At 58.5% G+C, this 14,777-nt stretch overlaps 1 protein-coding gene across 4 annotated transcripts in view; it reads left to right on the top strand.

Moving 5' to 3' along the window:
* The window catches only part of ZFYVE28 (zinc finger FYVE-type containing 28), a 33,405-nt gene that overhangs the window by 12,248 nt on the left and 6,380 nt on the right, over positions 1–14,777 (top strand). For 3 of the 4 annotated variants that reach the window (XM_055137735.1, XM_055137734.1, XM_055137736.1), the window contains exons 4-8: positions 396–598; positions 1,139–1,228; positions 1,363–1,452; positions 5,501–5,602; positions 11,406–12,455. In XM_055137735.1, coding sequence (XP_054993710.1) covers positions 396–598; positions 1,139–1,228; positions 1,363–1,452; positions 5,501–5,602; positions 11,406–12,455 — 1,535 coding nt within the window. Of the gene's footprint in view, positions 1–395; positions 599–1,138; positions 1,229–1,362; positions 1,453–5,500; positions 5,603–10,182; positions 10,373–11,405; positions 12,456–14,777 lie in introns of those variants that run through there. The other variant, XR_008630145.1, reaches the window with a different exon arrangement.

The following is a 14,777-nucleotide window of genomic DNA, read 5'->3' as shown; positions in this document are numbered from 1 at the left end:
CCCAACCCAACGGGGAAACTGAGGCATGAGAAGATAGCCTGCCCAGCCAGTGGCTCCTGCCTGCACCTATAACAGTTGGGGCGCGGGGCCCCCATCTTGCTCCATCTCTGCGTAAACTCCAGGAGCATCTGTTTATCTTCCACACTGCCTGGTGCCTGCTGCCCACCCCTCCCACCCCCCCTCCACTCTTGCCCATGTAGGGGCTGCCCGGTTGGGGGACAGTGTCCCTCTGTCATTTCTAGAATGGGGTTGGGGAGCGCAGTGGGGAGGGGCAGTGTCCACGGACCTCGTGCTGACCGTGGGGCCAAGGGCAGGGGGCCCCAAGGTGTGGGTGGGACGGGGGGATGCACCCTGTCCCCTGGCCACGGAGGGGCGGTGACCCGGCGCTCCCGCAGTGCCTGGCCGCGGGCTCCATCATCATGAACCGGGAGCTGGAGAGCTTGGCCATGCGGCCCCTGGCCAAGGAGCTGACGCGCAGCCTGGAGGACGTGCGGGGCGCGCTGCGGGACCAGGCGCTGCGGGACCTTGGCACCTACACCGAGAAGATGCGCGAGGCCCTGCGCCACTTTGACGTGCTCTTCGCCGAGTTTGAGCTCAGGTGAACTGTGGGTGGCAGTCAGGGGGGCCCCTCCACCTCATGTCTGTCCCCCTTCCCCGTGCCCCCCCCGGATGTCTGGGCACGACTGGGGTGGGATCTAGGACGAGGTGGGCGGGAGACACTCATCCCCCTGCATGGCTGTGGGGAGTCTGCTGGGGCGCGCTCTCCTGTGCCCAGCTCCAGAGCTGGTGTTCGGGAGCTGTCCCACAGGGGTCACACTCGGAAGGGGCTGGCCCCCATGTCTAGGGGTCCCAGAAGGAGCAGGAACCGTGCCAGGCCCACGCCTTCTCCCTCTGGTCTCCTAAGAGCCAGACTCAGACACCCCAAGGACGGTGCCACCTGCCCGGTGCCCTCAGCGGACGCCCTGGGTTCCCCTTGAAGGCGCACAGCCTCCCTCCCTTTGCTGCAGGTAGGGCTGGGGCCAGAGGGCTGCACCAGGCACCGCCCAGGCCACCCCTAGCATCCCCGGCCGGGCCCCTCTATAGTCAGGGAAGCGGCCATGTCCTGGCGGCCCCAGCCCACCTGCCACCATCTCTGCAGCTACGTCTCGGCCATGGTGCCCGTCAAGTCCCCGCGGGAGTATTACGCGCAGCAGGAAGTCATCGTGCTCTTCTGTGAGACGGTGGAGAGGTGAGGGGCAGTCGGCGCTCCTTCTGCTGCCCGATGGGGGAGGGCAGGAAGCACCTTTTTTGGCCCCAGAGTGTGGGGGTGGCCCTCCTGTTCACTGGGTGAGGTTTCCAGCCTGCGCCTCCCCCCCGCCCCAGGGCTCTGGACTGTGGCTACCTCACCCAGGACATGATCGACGACTACGAACCGGCACTCATGTTCACCATCCCCCGGCTGGCCATCGTGTGGTGAGTGGCCTCTTGGACCCGGCTGGGATGACCGCTGGGCCCCGCGCCACAGAGCAGAGGGTTCTCAGAGGCTGCCCTGTTTCTCCAAGCCCCCTGGGTAGGCTGGGATCCCCGAGCCGGGGCCCTCACAGTGCTCCCACAGCCCCAGCAGGCTAGGGCAGGGCCCTCCTTCCTGTCCCCACAAAGCATAGGTCACATCCCGGCCACATCCCTGCCACCATGTCCCAGTCACCACCCCCCGGTCACCACCCCCTGGCTGCATGTCCTGGCTGTGTCCCTGCCAACAAACCCTGGCTGCCATGTCCCAGGGACACATCCCAGCCACCGTGTCCTGGGGAGGGCAGGTGGGGAAGCCCCTGGAGCAGCAGCAGGCTCACCCGAGATCCCCGCCTGCATCTCCCTGGTCCGCCTGAGACTGAGAGCTGGGCAGGGCGCTGGCCTGAGGGGACTGATGGGGCCCAGGAGGCATGCTCACTGTGGGCAGGCAACATGACTGCCTGCTCAGCGCTGCTCCTGGGGCCACACTCCAGCCTGAAGATCCTGCCCGCACCCCACCCCTCGCCCCTCACCTCTGCCCTCACTTCACCCCACCCCTGTCCACATTCCGCCCCACCCTTGCTTGCATCCCATCCCTCACCCCTCCTCACACTCCACCCCACCCCTGCCTGCACCCCACCCCTCACCCCTTCCTGCACTCCACCCCTGCCTGCCACCACCCTTCCGCAGCCCATACCCCATCTCTACACCCCTACCCCTGCCTGCCATCACCCACCAGTGTCTGTGCCCCACCCACCCCTTTCTGCATCCCATCCCTGCCTGTCACCACGCACCTCTGCACCTCTGACCTGAGACACAGGGTGTGGCTGGGCAGCAGAGAGCCCTGATAGCCAGCCTCGCCCTGAAGGCTCTCGGGGTCTTTTAGCAGCTGTTGGCTTTTGCAAGACCAGGGCTCAGCACCGCCTCACCCATGCGAGGGTTACCCCATGCCTCCCCGCTAAGCGAGATGGTTTGAAGGGGTGGAACCATCCAGACCCCTTGTCAGAGACTCAATGCCATGGAGCAGAGCCTCCTGCCAGGCCACGAGAAAGTGACGGATCCATGGCGGCTGCGGTGGGCTTGGACCCAGATCCGTCCCTCTTGGGAGCAGCCATTCTCACGGAGACCCAGAGATGCCCCTGGTTCCTGGCTGTCCTCCCCACGCACGCCATGTGCCCTGTGCCCCCCTCCTACCCTCTCCATTCCACTCTGCTCAGCACCCCTTGGGAAAGGCCGTGGCTCTCAGCCAGAATTTTCCAGAAGCTGTCAGTGGGGGCCCCTGCAGGAGGGACGGTGCCTCAGGCCCTGGTGGCTGTGGTCAGAGCCGTGGTCTGGTCTTTGGAGTCCTGTGTTGAAAGTCCAGCCACGTACTGCAGGACTTGAGACCCGCTTCCCGCTCACAGCTCACGAGAGTGACCTTCACTGCTCTTCTCAGAACCGACCCCTCGCCCCACCCCTCCCCCGAGCCAGAGCAGCTTGGACCCTCTCTCTAGGGGTATTTCACACCCAAGGGGCCAGGGGTGCAGGGCACTGGGGAGTGGGGGGGTCTTCAGACTCCCTGCATGCTGCGGGCACAGAGCTGCATGCACAGGCTCCTGCCGTGGGGTCGCCTGTGATGGGGATGAGCCCTGGAATGCTGGAGCCAAGCAGGGGCAAAGGTGCTCCCCCGCTCGCCGCAGCCTCCTCCCTCCAGCCCCTCCGTCCTTCTCTGGCTTTAGTGCTGGGCACCTCCTATGCTCCAGTGCGTGGGCTGCAGCACGGAGGTCAGACTCAGCTGCACCCTGGGGGGAGGCATGTTCCCCACCCCCCCTCCCGGAGACTCAGTGACCTCACTCACACCGTGCAGTGTTTCTGGGAGGGCCTGGGAGTCACACCCAGGGCCTCCTCACATACCGCTCCCCGCCTTATCGCCAGCACCTGAAGGGTTTCGTTTCGGTTTGATCTTTGGGTTTGGGGTTTTGGTTTTAGGCCACACCAGGCAGTGCTCAGGCACTGCTCCCAGCTCTGTGTTCAGGGATCACTCCTGGGGATTTTGGGTGGTCCCTGTGGTGCTAGGGGTTGAATCAGGGCTTAATATGGAGCAGGAGAAGTGCCAGCCCGCTGCACTCCCTCTCCGGCCTGCTACAGTAATGTCCGTAAGGAATAAAGGTGCTGCCAAGTTCCCCACCCCCAAAATACCTGAGACAATGAGAGAACAGAGCACACGTGATGCTGTCCCCTCGGGGACGGGACACTCACAGCAGTGACTGTGCAAGACGTTATCCCCTCAGGGATGGGAGACCTGGCAGTGACCACGCGTGATGCTGTCCCCTCAAGGACAGGAGATTCACAGTGACCACACGTGATGCTATCTCCTCAGGGACGGGAGACTCAGCAGTGACTGGGCAGTGACCCTCTCAGGCCCATGGACTGCAGACGTTCCCTGCCAAGATCCCACTGAAGTTACTTTGCAGAAAAGGAAACGAGCCTCAAATTCAGATGGACCCACAAATAACCCCCCCAAACAAAGTGGAACCAAGTTGGGGACCTCACTCCTTCAATTTACAGCTTTGAACCAAGCACCATCTGTAGGTGGCCGGCAGGAGGGCACTCAGAACCTGGTGTAGAGCTGGGAAGACGTGAAGGTCATTGGCTCCTGCATGGGGGGCAGGCCTGGACATCCTGGTGCCCACGGCCATCTGTGGGTGATGTGCGCACTGGAGCCCCCGGCTGTGCGTGAGGCGAGGCCGGGGCTGGACTACCCTGGGGGGACTGGAGAGGCCCTGGCGGGGAGGGGTCCTGTCTCCTGTCCACCCGGGCACTCAGGCTCCAGCCTGCACCCTCAACCCGACTTTAGATTTACCAGTCCCCCATTGCGTGAACCAACTACAGTGACCTGGGCCGGGCTCCCTACATGGGTGAGTCCTGAGTTCCGTCCCCACACCCCAAATCACCAGGTGACTGCGTATCCCCCTCCTCCCTCCCCACCTGTTCTTCCTCCCCTGCTTGTTCTGTCCATCTGACTGTTATCTGTTCATCTCTCTGGTGCACACACATACTCATGCGTGTGCATACACATGCACGTGCATGCGCACATACACACACACACACACACACACCTGTGTGGGCACTTCTGGCTCTATCCAGATATCTTGGACACGGGAGACAAATCTTCCTATTGCCCTTCAGTGACAGGCAAAGTGACTGAGCAGCATCACAGTGACAACTGGAGGACAAAAGCCGGGCCACTGCCGAGAGAGAAGGGGAGGAGGTGGCTCCTCACGTCTCTGCCTTGCTCCCACCTGCCCCCCAGGGCTGTCAGCAAGGCCAGCCCAGAGGCTCCATGAGGACAGTCCCCCACAGAGGCAGTTCCTTTCCACACCTGAAGGCGTGAGGGCCCCCAGTGCTCTGACAGGAAGCCGAGTCAGGCCCGCCCTGCCCAACCCAGTCAGTGACCCCGAGTGCGTCCTGAGGTGTGTGTCCCCACAGTGGGCTCCAGGTGGGCAGGCCCTACCCCTTGCAGGATAGCTATGGGGGTGAATGCACTGCTGCTTGTGGAATTTGGGTCCTGGAGTGGCATCGGGGGCACAGGGTTCCGGGAGCTTGGCCATGCGGGTGGGAGTTGCAAGTCTGTGGGGTCGGAACTCGGGGGTCGCAGGAGGCTGGCAGTGCGCCTGTAAGCCTGTTCCTATAAGTAGCCCCCAAATGCGGGGATTGGGGTTGGGGCAGGAGGGCCAGTGAGGCAGCCCCCCATCTGCTTTTCCCTGGAGAAGCTGCTCAGGCCCAGCTCGCGACCTTGCTCCGGGCCCCCGTGCTGGGGTTGGGTTGAACTCGGTGATTCTCCCGTGTGTGAGGGGGTAGCGCCCTGCAAGGCATCGAGCTGGGCCCCGTGCTCCAGCCGCAGGGGATGTGTGTGGGCATCTTTGGTTATCCTCTGGTTCCCGAGCCCATCATGGCTGGCAGGTGCTCAGCCCCTTTTCCTCGGTGGGAGTCGCAGCCGTGCGGCCTGAAGCCTGTCCTGTCTCCACTGCAGTGGCCTCGTGGTCTACGCAGACGGGCCCTTGAACCTGGACCGCAAAGCAGAGGACATGTCCGAGCTGTTCCGTCCCTTCCACACCCTGCTCCGGAAAATAAGGTGGGGACTGAGGGCCCGGGGCGGTTGGGGTGCCCCCCGCCCCAGCATCCCGGCCCCGCCCGGCCCCAGGCCAGGCAGCAGTGGGGGTATCCAGCCCTGCATGTGCCCCGGATGAGGCACCACTGGGCATTTCACCAGCTCCGGGGTCGGGGAGAGTGTGCACCTGCCAGCAAAGCCACTAGACAGCCCCGGCCCCTCTACGTGGTGAGCCCAAGCTCACGTGGACCCGCCCTGGGCTCATTCCAGTTCCTGAGCGGTCCTGGATGAGGTGGGGTGGGCTCTTTAGTGCGCTGGCACATCCCAGCGGCCGCCGCCCAGGCCTCTGCAGGTATGAGAGCTGCTGTCCATGCGGTGTAGGTGTGGGGCTGCGGTGTGCGTGACTCCTGTAGAGATAGTGGCTGCTGCAGTGGGTGTGCCTCCTGCACGTGTGGCTGCCACTGTAGGTGGCTGGTGCTCTGCCCTTAGGGGCTCTTGGCCCGCTGCACTGAGTCCTGCTACCAACACCCCAATCCTGGTCCTGAGACCCTCGCGTCAAAGTAGTGTGGAGCCCAGCAGTGTGGAGGCCGCACTGGTAGCCTCAAAGCTCACAGGCCTTGCCACAGAGTGGGACATGGGGGTGTATATGTCCAGAGTGGCCTCGGATCTGAGGACATTGTTGCATGACTTCCAGCCTCCAGGAGGTCCTGTTCAGCTGCCATGGAGTCCACACTCCCGAGGCCCTGTGATGCTTTCCTGAGCCTGTGGGCACAGACAGCCTGGCAGCGTCTCTCTTGCTTGGGCAGCTGTCCCTTCAGACTGTCTGGGGAGTGCCTCCCCCCCAACCCCCGAGCCACGGCACCATCCAAGAGTGTTCTGAGGATGGCCCCGGGATAGGCTGTGGAGCGGGGGGAGCCAGGGGCTGATCATCAGCTTCTAAGAAGGATGTGACCCCTGGATGTGGTGACCCCAGTACTTAGCCTTTGTGGGCATCTGGTGAGAGGAGAGAGAAATGAGGCTGGGAGGGCTGAAGCACATGGAGCCTGGAGATGGAGGGAGAGGCCCTGGGCGTGGCCTGCCTTGTGGTGTGTGCAGTGCTGTGGGAGGTACTCGGAAGAATGAGTACCCGGGAGGAATGGGGAGTCCAGGAAATGGGCCAAGAGTGGTCCCAGACATCAGGAAGGCCCTCACAGTGCCCGAGACCGGGAAAAGGCTCGCACCACAGCACAGGTGGCCTGAGTGTCCCTGCAGAAGGTGCACAGGAACAGGGCCGGCCCCTATACAAGCACCTGTGCTCACAGCTGGCTCAGGATGGAAGGTCACAGCGAGGCCAGAAGGAGCATGGAGGTTTGTGTTCACACCCAAAGGGGCAGCCGCTGGCTAGCAGAACTGCTCTTTGGCTATGAAGGTGAGACCAGGGGTGATTCAGAGGCACCAAGCAGAAAGCACGTGCCATCCGTGGTCTGCACAGAATGACAGGGGCCAGGAGAAGCACTGGACGGGTCAGCGGGCGTGGGAGGACGTGGGAGGGGTGAGCAGCACTGGGGCGGGGGGAACAGTGAGACCCCGGAGTGGAAGCTCAACCTAGTGGGTCTAGTGCTTCAGAAGAAAACTCAGCATTTTACTTACTAAATTTTTCTTTTGGGGCCACATCCAGTGGTGCTCAGGGCTTAATCCTGGTTCTGTGCTCTGGGATCAGTCCTGGCAGGGCCCAGAGGACCAGGGAGTCAAACGAGGGTCAGCTACATACAAAGCCAATGCCCTCCCACTGTGCTGTTGTTCTGATTCCTCTATTTCTTCTTAAATCTCAGCCTCCTTAATACTAAAGAAGTTGATTTAAAAAATGTCCAGTTATCTGTAATTCCTCATGCTGTTTCATTTTTCAATTCTGCTCCATTGCTTATTATTATTTTTAAATGTTATTACTTTGAAAGTTATCCAATAAGCTTTTGAAAATTATTCATTTTCTGGTGGAAAATATTTTTAGCAAATTGGGAGTGGATAGGCATTTCCTTCAACTGACCCACCACTTTCTTTACCTGTGTACATACATGGAAGAAGTTGAGCCCTTAGTTCACATCACACACTGGAATTAAAATGCATCCTCAGCAGAGTCAGCGCCATTTGCCACAAGCCCACAGCAAACATGATACTCAGTGGGGAAAAAATAAAATCCTCCTCTTAAGACACAAGACAATATAGAAGGATTTGACCACTTCTATTCAATATAGTATTGGAAGTACTTGTCATAGAAATTAGGCGAGGAAAAGACATTAAGGACATCCAGATAAGAAAGGAAAATGTTTAACTATCACCATTTGCAGATGACAGGATACTATATCTAGAAAACCATAAAGACCCTACAAAAAAAGCTCCTAGAAACAGTAGATTTACACAGCAAAGTGGGAGCTACAAAATTAGCATGCAGAAGTCCATGACTTTCTTACATGCAAATAATGAAATAGAAGAGAGATATCCTTAAAAAGTTCCATTTACAATTCTGCCTCCAAAAATTAAGTACCTTGGAATCAGCTTAACTAAAGAGATGACAGAACTATACAAAGAAAACTACAAAACACTACTACAAGAAATAAAAAAAAAATCACAAAGAAATGGAGACATATCCCCTGTTCATGGATTGGGAGGATTAACATTGTCAAAATGGTAATACTTCCCAAAGTATTGTACAGATTCAGTGTCGTCCCTATAAGGATACACATGACATTAAGAAAAAAAAAAATAGATTGGGGACGAAGAGACGATGCCACACCTGCCCACCGTCTACTTCAGCTCCCACCTGGTCACAATCCAGAGACACAGACAGAAATTCTGGACCCAAGCAACTTGCGGCAGAGATGGCCCGGGACTTTGCAATAGGCCTGCTCCGCTGGGACGCCTCAGATGGGGGCAGGTGCCGTCCCACCGCCTGCCCTCTAAGAGCCCCAGCAGTTGCCATTTTTTAGAAGCCAGCAAGAAGCACCAGGTACGAGCCGAGGTGACAGTAAATCCCAAGTCTCTCGGGACAGGGGGGGGAGTGAGCCAGCCCTCCCCTCACCCTGATGGGATGCAGAGATGACACCACATCCGCCCACCGTCTACTTAAGCTCCCACGTGGCCATGATCCAGAGACACACACAGGAATCTCAGACATGAGCAACCTGTGGCAGCAATTTCTTCAGACCCTAATTTTTAAAATCTTAGAATTCCTAAAGTGCGCAGCCGCAAAAGCGACATTATATCATATCCATAATAAGCAATACAAACCACATTGTCTTGCAATTGTATTTTTGGCAGGTCTGAGGGGATGTAGGACTGGTCTCGAAATATCAATGGTAACTAAAGTAGAGAAAGGATACTTTGCAAATTGTCTGCGCACAAGCAGAGGAAAGGGGGGGAATACTAGGGATTTTGGTGGTGGAAAATGTGCACTGGTGAAGGGATGGGTGTTAGATGACTATATGATTGAAGTTCAAACATGAAATTTTTGTTACTGTATCTCAGTGAATTAATAAAAAATTTTAAAAAATAGATCAAACACACCTGAAATTTATATAGAATAATAAGCTCACCTGAGTAGTTAAAGCAATCCTTAGGAAAAAGAAGATGGGAGGTCTTATTTCTCCAACTTCAAACTGTACTGTAAAGCAGTAAAAATTAAAACAACACGGTACTGGAATAAAAACAGACCCTCGGATCAATGGAATAGGATAGAAAACCCAGAAATAGACCCTCAGTTTATGGCCAATTAATCTTTGATAAAGGAGCAATATATATATATATATATATATATATATGAAGGGGAGCAAGGAAGGCCTCTTCAATAGGTGGTATTGTGGAAACTGAGCAGCCACATGCCAAAAAAAAAAAAAACAAACTAAAGCTCAGATCTCTTTCTAACATCATATACACAAGTCAAATCAAATGAATTAAAGACCTAGATACCAGGTCAGAATTTATAAGTTCCATAGAGGAAAATACAGGCAGAACTCTTCATGACATTAAATCTAGAGGCATTTTTAAGGATGGAATGCCACTGATGAGCTAGTGAAGCAAAGATAAACAGAAGCACATTAAGAAGCAAAAGCATCTCCAAGGAAATGATGACCAGTATACAAAGACAGCTCACAGACTGGGAGAAAGCATTTGCCCTCAACTCATCCAACAAAGGTTAATACCCAAGATATACAAAGCACTGATAGAACTCTTGGGGAAAAAAGCATCCAAACCCATCCAAAACTGGAGAGGAGATGAACTGAAACATCTTCAAAGAATAAATAAAAATGGCTAAACAGTATATGAAAAAATACTCTACATCTCTAATCATCATGAGATGCAAATCAAAGCTGCACTGAGGTATCTCTTACCACAGAGACTGGAACTCATTAAAAAACAACCAGTGCAGGGGCAGATGTGGGGAAAAGACTCATTCATCGCTGGTGAGAATGCTGACTGGTTCCAGCCTTTTTGGAAGACAAGATAAGCATTCCTCAAAAAAATTGAAATTGAGCTTCTATATGACCCAGCAGTACCACTTGTGGGAATATACCCTGGGGGCTCAAAAACACAATGCAGAAAAGCCATCTGCACTTCTGTGTTCATTGCAGCACCATTCACAATAGCCAGAATCTGGAGATGACCCAAATTCCCACAGACAGATGAGTGGATAAAGAAACTATGGTACGTCTACACAGTGGAATACTACTCAGCCATAAGAAAAGAAAAAGTCATGCAATTTGCTGCATTGTGGATGGATCTGGAGAATATCCTATTGAGTGGAATCAGCCAGAGGAAGAGGTACAGGCGCGGTGATCTCATATGTGGGATTTAAAGAAACCTTGTAGGGGGAGTATCAAATGCCCAGTGGCAATAGAAACAAAGAGCAGGAGAGCTGGTGCTCAGTAGGAAGCTGGGCCCAAGAAGGGTGTCCAGAGACAGGGGGTGGGGTGCGTAGCTGAAGGCTGTCCCTCAAGCCATGCTTCCAAGTACATCCCGGACTCCTGTCCATCACGGAAGAGGACCAGCAACCCCGCTCAGAGTGGGCTTGGGCACAGTGCTATGCGCACGTGCTCTGTGGACAAGGGTCCACCACTGCTCTGGAATCCCCATGGACAGGCCATCCTCTCTGTCCCTGGAGTGTCAACACAAATATGGGCTAGCCCAAGCTGACTGACAGCTCCGTGTGGATGGGCAGGAGAGGGCCCCAGCATGCAGCATGGGGTCAGCGGGCATGAGATGTGCAGCCAGGGCTCGGGAGGTGCCTTCATAGAAACAGGCCCCAGGAGCTGTTTCTGAATCAAGCCCATCCTTGGGGCCCCTTCCTTCAGGAAGTCTCCCTGGACTGACCTAGGGGCCCTGCTTGCCCTCCTCCCCAGGGCACCATCTTCTCTGTCCTCTTCACATGGACATTATATGCTCTGTCCAACATCACCTTCCCCAGCCCTCCACCTTATGGGCACAGGGGCCAGGCCTGCCCTCTGCCAGGTAACCTGGGCGCCTGGCATGCACGGTCCATGGCGCTAGCTTTAGGGGAGTTTTTTAGGAAAAGTTCAGTCTTTGGTGTGAAAGTTCATTTACCAAAGGACCACGTTGCTCAGGACAGGCCTTTTGTGGTTCCAGCCACGTGCTCGCCCTGATCGCAGCCTGTGGCCCCACTCCCCACGTACCCTGTGCCTCCACCCCCTTCCCGCCTCCCTCCCCATGATGCCCAGCACCCCGCCCCCACTCCCCATGTGCCCTGTGCTTCCTACCCCGACTCGACCCCGCGACCCGCTCCCCTGTCCCCCAACCTCCCCGCCCTGCGCTCAGGGCTGTGCCGCCCGCCCCGCAGAGACCTGCTGCAGACGCTGACCGAGGACGAGCTGCGCACGCTGGAGCGGAGTCTGTGCATCTCCCAGGACGCCGACGCGCCCACCGCCCCTGCCCTCGCGCCCACTTTCCCCGAGCCGCTGCCGCCCGAGGAGCTGCTCTCGGCCCAGGCCCGGGACGTGGACGCGGAGCTGGCCTGCTCCATGCAGTACGACGACCAGGAGCTGGAGCAGCTCAGCCGCATGGTGTGCCGGGCCGGCGACGAGATGTCGTCCCTGCTGTCCCCGCCCAGCGCCAGCCAGTCCCCCGCGCACCGGCCGCGGCCCCACGGCAGCCCCCGCGGTCAGGCGTCCCCCGGGCCCGCGCAGCCCGCGGGCGGCGGCCCGGACGAGGAGGGCAGGGTGTTCTTCATGGACGACGTGGAGGGGCCGGCGGACGCTGTCCAGTCCGGGGACGCCGCGGCGGGGCCCGCGGCAGAGCAGGAGGACGTGAGCGACAACAACAACCTCCAGGACGACAAGTGGCGGGCGGCGGGCCTGCTGGGCAGCGGCGCCTGCAGCTGCCTGGACGTGCCCGCGGCCCCAGACGCCGGCACCGCGGAGAGGATCGCCCACCGGACGGGGGGCATGAAGCTCTCCGCCACCGTCATCTTCAACCCCAAGTCGCCCACGGCTCTGGACGCGGCGCTGCCCGGCCTGGACGCGGGAGGCACGGCCGTCCCCGGGGGGCCGGCGGGGGACCCCGAGGCCGGTGCCCGCGCACTGAGCGCCGCCGTGGCCACCCACTGCCTGCTCCAGTCCTGCGTGTGCTGCGGGGGCTGCGGCGGCTGCGAGGACACGGCTGAGCGCCTGCGGGACGTGGGGGGGCCCGGCTCCGCGGGCGCTGCCAAGGGCCTGTCCCAGCCCACGCCGCCCTCGGAGGACGCCCCTGACGCCCCTAGCCCCGCGCGGGGCACGGAAGAGCAGTGCGGAGCCGGGGGCGGGCCCGAGGCCAGAGCGCATGGCCCGGAGCGGCCCGCGGAGGCCCTGGACCAGGCGCCCGGGGAGCGGCCTCCGAGTGGGCCGGGGCCCAGGTAAGAGGGGCCCCGCGGGTGGAGGGGAGCTTGGGCTGCTGCTGCAGTGGGGGTTGGATGGGTGGGGGTAGGGGTGAGTGCGCTGGGCAGCAGTGATCGCTCTGGCTCCCTTGTGTCTGCTGGCCTCTTGGTCGTGGACGCAGCCTTGTCCACCTGTCCTATTGCCCCCAGTCACGGTGGGGAGGAGGGACAGTGACCTGGGGGCAGATCCCCAGGTAGCTCTAGGACACAGCCCCTCCACTCTGTGCCCTCAGCTGGCGCCAAGGGCTGGCCCTGGGCCTCTCCTTACTGCTCTCCCACCTTGTGGGGGTTGGTGTTGCCCATGTCCCCTGCAGGTGTCGGCAGTGACCTCACAAGGACCCCCAAATAGCTGGGGGCTGTGCAAGTGGGGCTTTCTGGGGAGAGGTCTGGCTTCTCCCCCAGCACCACAGGCCCCACCGGTCCCTGTGACCAGCCCTCCTGGGCCCCAGGCACCCATCCTGCCACTCGCCCCTCTGTGACCAGCCCTCCTGGGCCTCATGTCAGTTCATTCTGTACCTCGTGTTTGTGAATCTGTGGCCAGCACTGGGCTCCCTGTCCCGGGTGACACCCTACTGTGCGCTGGGCTCGTCTCCCTGTCTCCCAGAGAAGCTGATCTTGCCTCAGCTGGGGAGGGGGACTGCGGGATTCTCTTGAGCAGCTACTGTTTGCCCTGACCCCTCCACTCTCGTCCTGTCCAACTTTCCCCCACGAATCCTCTGTGTGGAGGCTCCCCCAGAACAGGAACTGTTCCCCCAGGTCCCTGGCAACCCTCCTTCCTGCCCAGGAGCCCATACTCTATTTTCACCTGCAGGAAGCAGGGGCCAGCCAGCCATCCTGGCTTTCCAGGCATCTCTGGAAGGTGCGCCCGCCCACCTACCCACCAGGGGGCGCAACTGTCGTTTTGCATATTTCAGCCTCCCAAGTGAAAACAAAACACACAAACACAAAATACAACACGGGAATACATGCAGGCCACACAACACATACGTAACATGTGGGTTGCACATCACAAATGGTATACATGATACATATGGGACACATGGAAATAGCACAGAGACAGACACATGACACCCTGAAATGCATACACATGGGATAATACCACGTGACATCTATATGGCACAGGTAACCACATGCATGGATACACACAGTCTTGCACATACAAGATACACTGATGCATATGATACATGTCACGGGTATAACACGTACCCGTGACATGCATAATCTTCACGGGCACACACGACATGCCAATATTATGGTATACACAACATACGGATACACACAGCACACATACATGGTTCACATGTGTACACATTACACATGCACACATGTAGGACACCACAGATGCACACGCATGGACACAAGTACACGTGCACACCACACAGACACCTGGCATGTATGTATACACGACACATACGCACACACTTTCCTCTTAGCTTTGCCTCCCACAGTAGCCCCAGTGCTGGTGTGGCCATGTGTCCCGGCTGTCACGGGTGTGGCAGTGAGCACTCCCAGGTCTGGCCACACCAGTGGGAGGCCCAGGCCTGCGATGATTCGGTGCCTTCCCCGCTTTGAGAATGGCTGCTTCCTCAACCCGTTCCTGAGCACCTCCGGTGAGACCTGCCTGTGGGCTTCTCCCAGGGCTCCTGCCTCCCACACCATTTCTGCTGGCCATAAAGGTGTGAGGAGACAGGATTACTCCCAGGAGGACCGACGATGAGCAGGTCAGGGGGCAGCTGCATCCTGGCGTGGACCTGCTGTGCCCCAGGGCTGGCGATCCTGTGTGGCCCTAGCCCCTGACCTGTCTCTTGCTTCCGACCCTGCTGTTCTCTGCTGAGCCCAGGCCAGAGCCGGGCCCCTTGCCTGTCCCTGGCGTCCTTGTGCTGGCAGCATTCTCAGAGGGTCGGTCTGTGTGCCCCCGACACAGGAGGCAGACTGGGTCCGGCTGCTTCTGACCTGGGGCTCCAACTCTGTGCCACTCCGTTCCTGTTAGGCTCCACGGTCTTTCCCGCCCCACATAGTGGGGGACAAATGGGCCGATGGTGCCCTGCTCTGGCCAGAGTCCAGGCCAGACCCCCAGGAGGAACCACCAAGCAGTGCCCAGAGGGTCCCAGGGGTGCTCCTGGCAGTGCCTGATCTCTGGGTTGGACAGTCCCATTCTCAGGCCCGGCCCCAGGTGCCAGGATTGGCAAACATCCAGACCACAGCCATCTCTAGGTCCCTTATTAGAACCCACGCCCTAAGAGATTGCCCCGAGGACCAGAGTGCTTGGCCTGCAGAGCCCAGGTATGTCCCTGTCCCCAG

Source organism: Sorex araneus, chromosome 5 (assembly GCF_027595985.1).
Source record: "Sorex araneus isolate mSorAra2 chromosome 5, mSorAra2.pri, whole genome shotgun sequence".
NCBI lineage: Eukaryota > Metazoa > Chordata > Mammalia > Eulipotyphla > Soricidae > Sorex > Sorex araneus.
The sequence above is the reverse complement of the archived record's forward strand: the minus strand, read 5'-3'. Positions and strand labels throughout refer to the sequence as shown.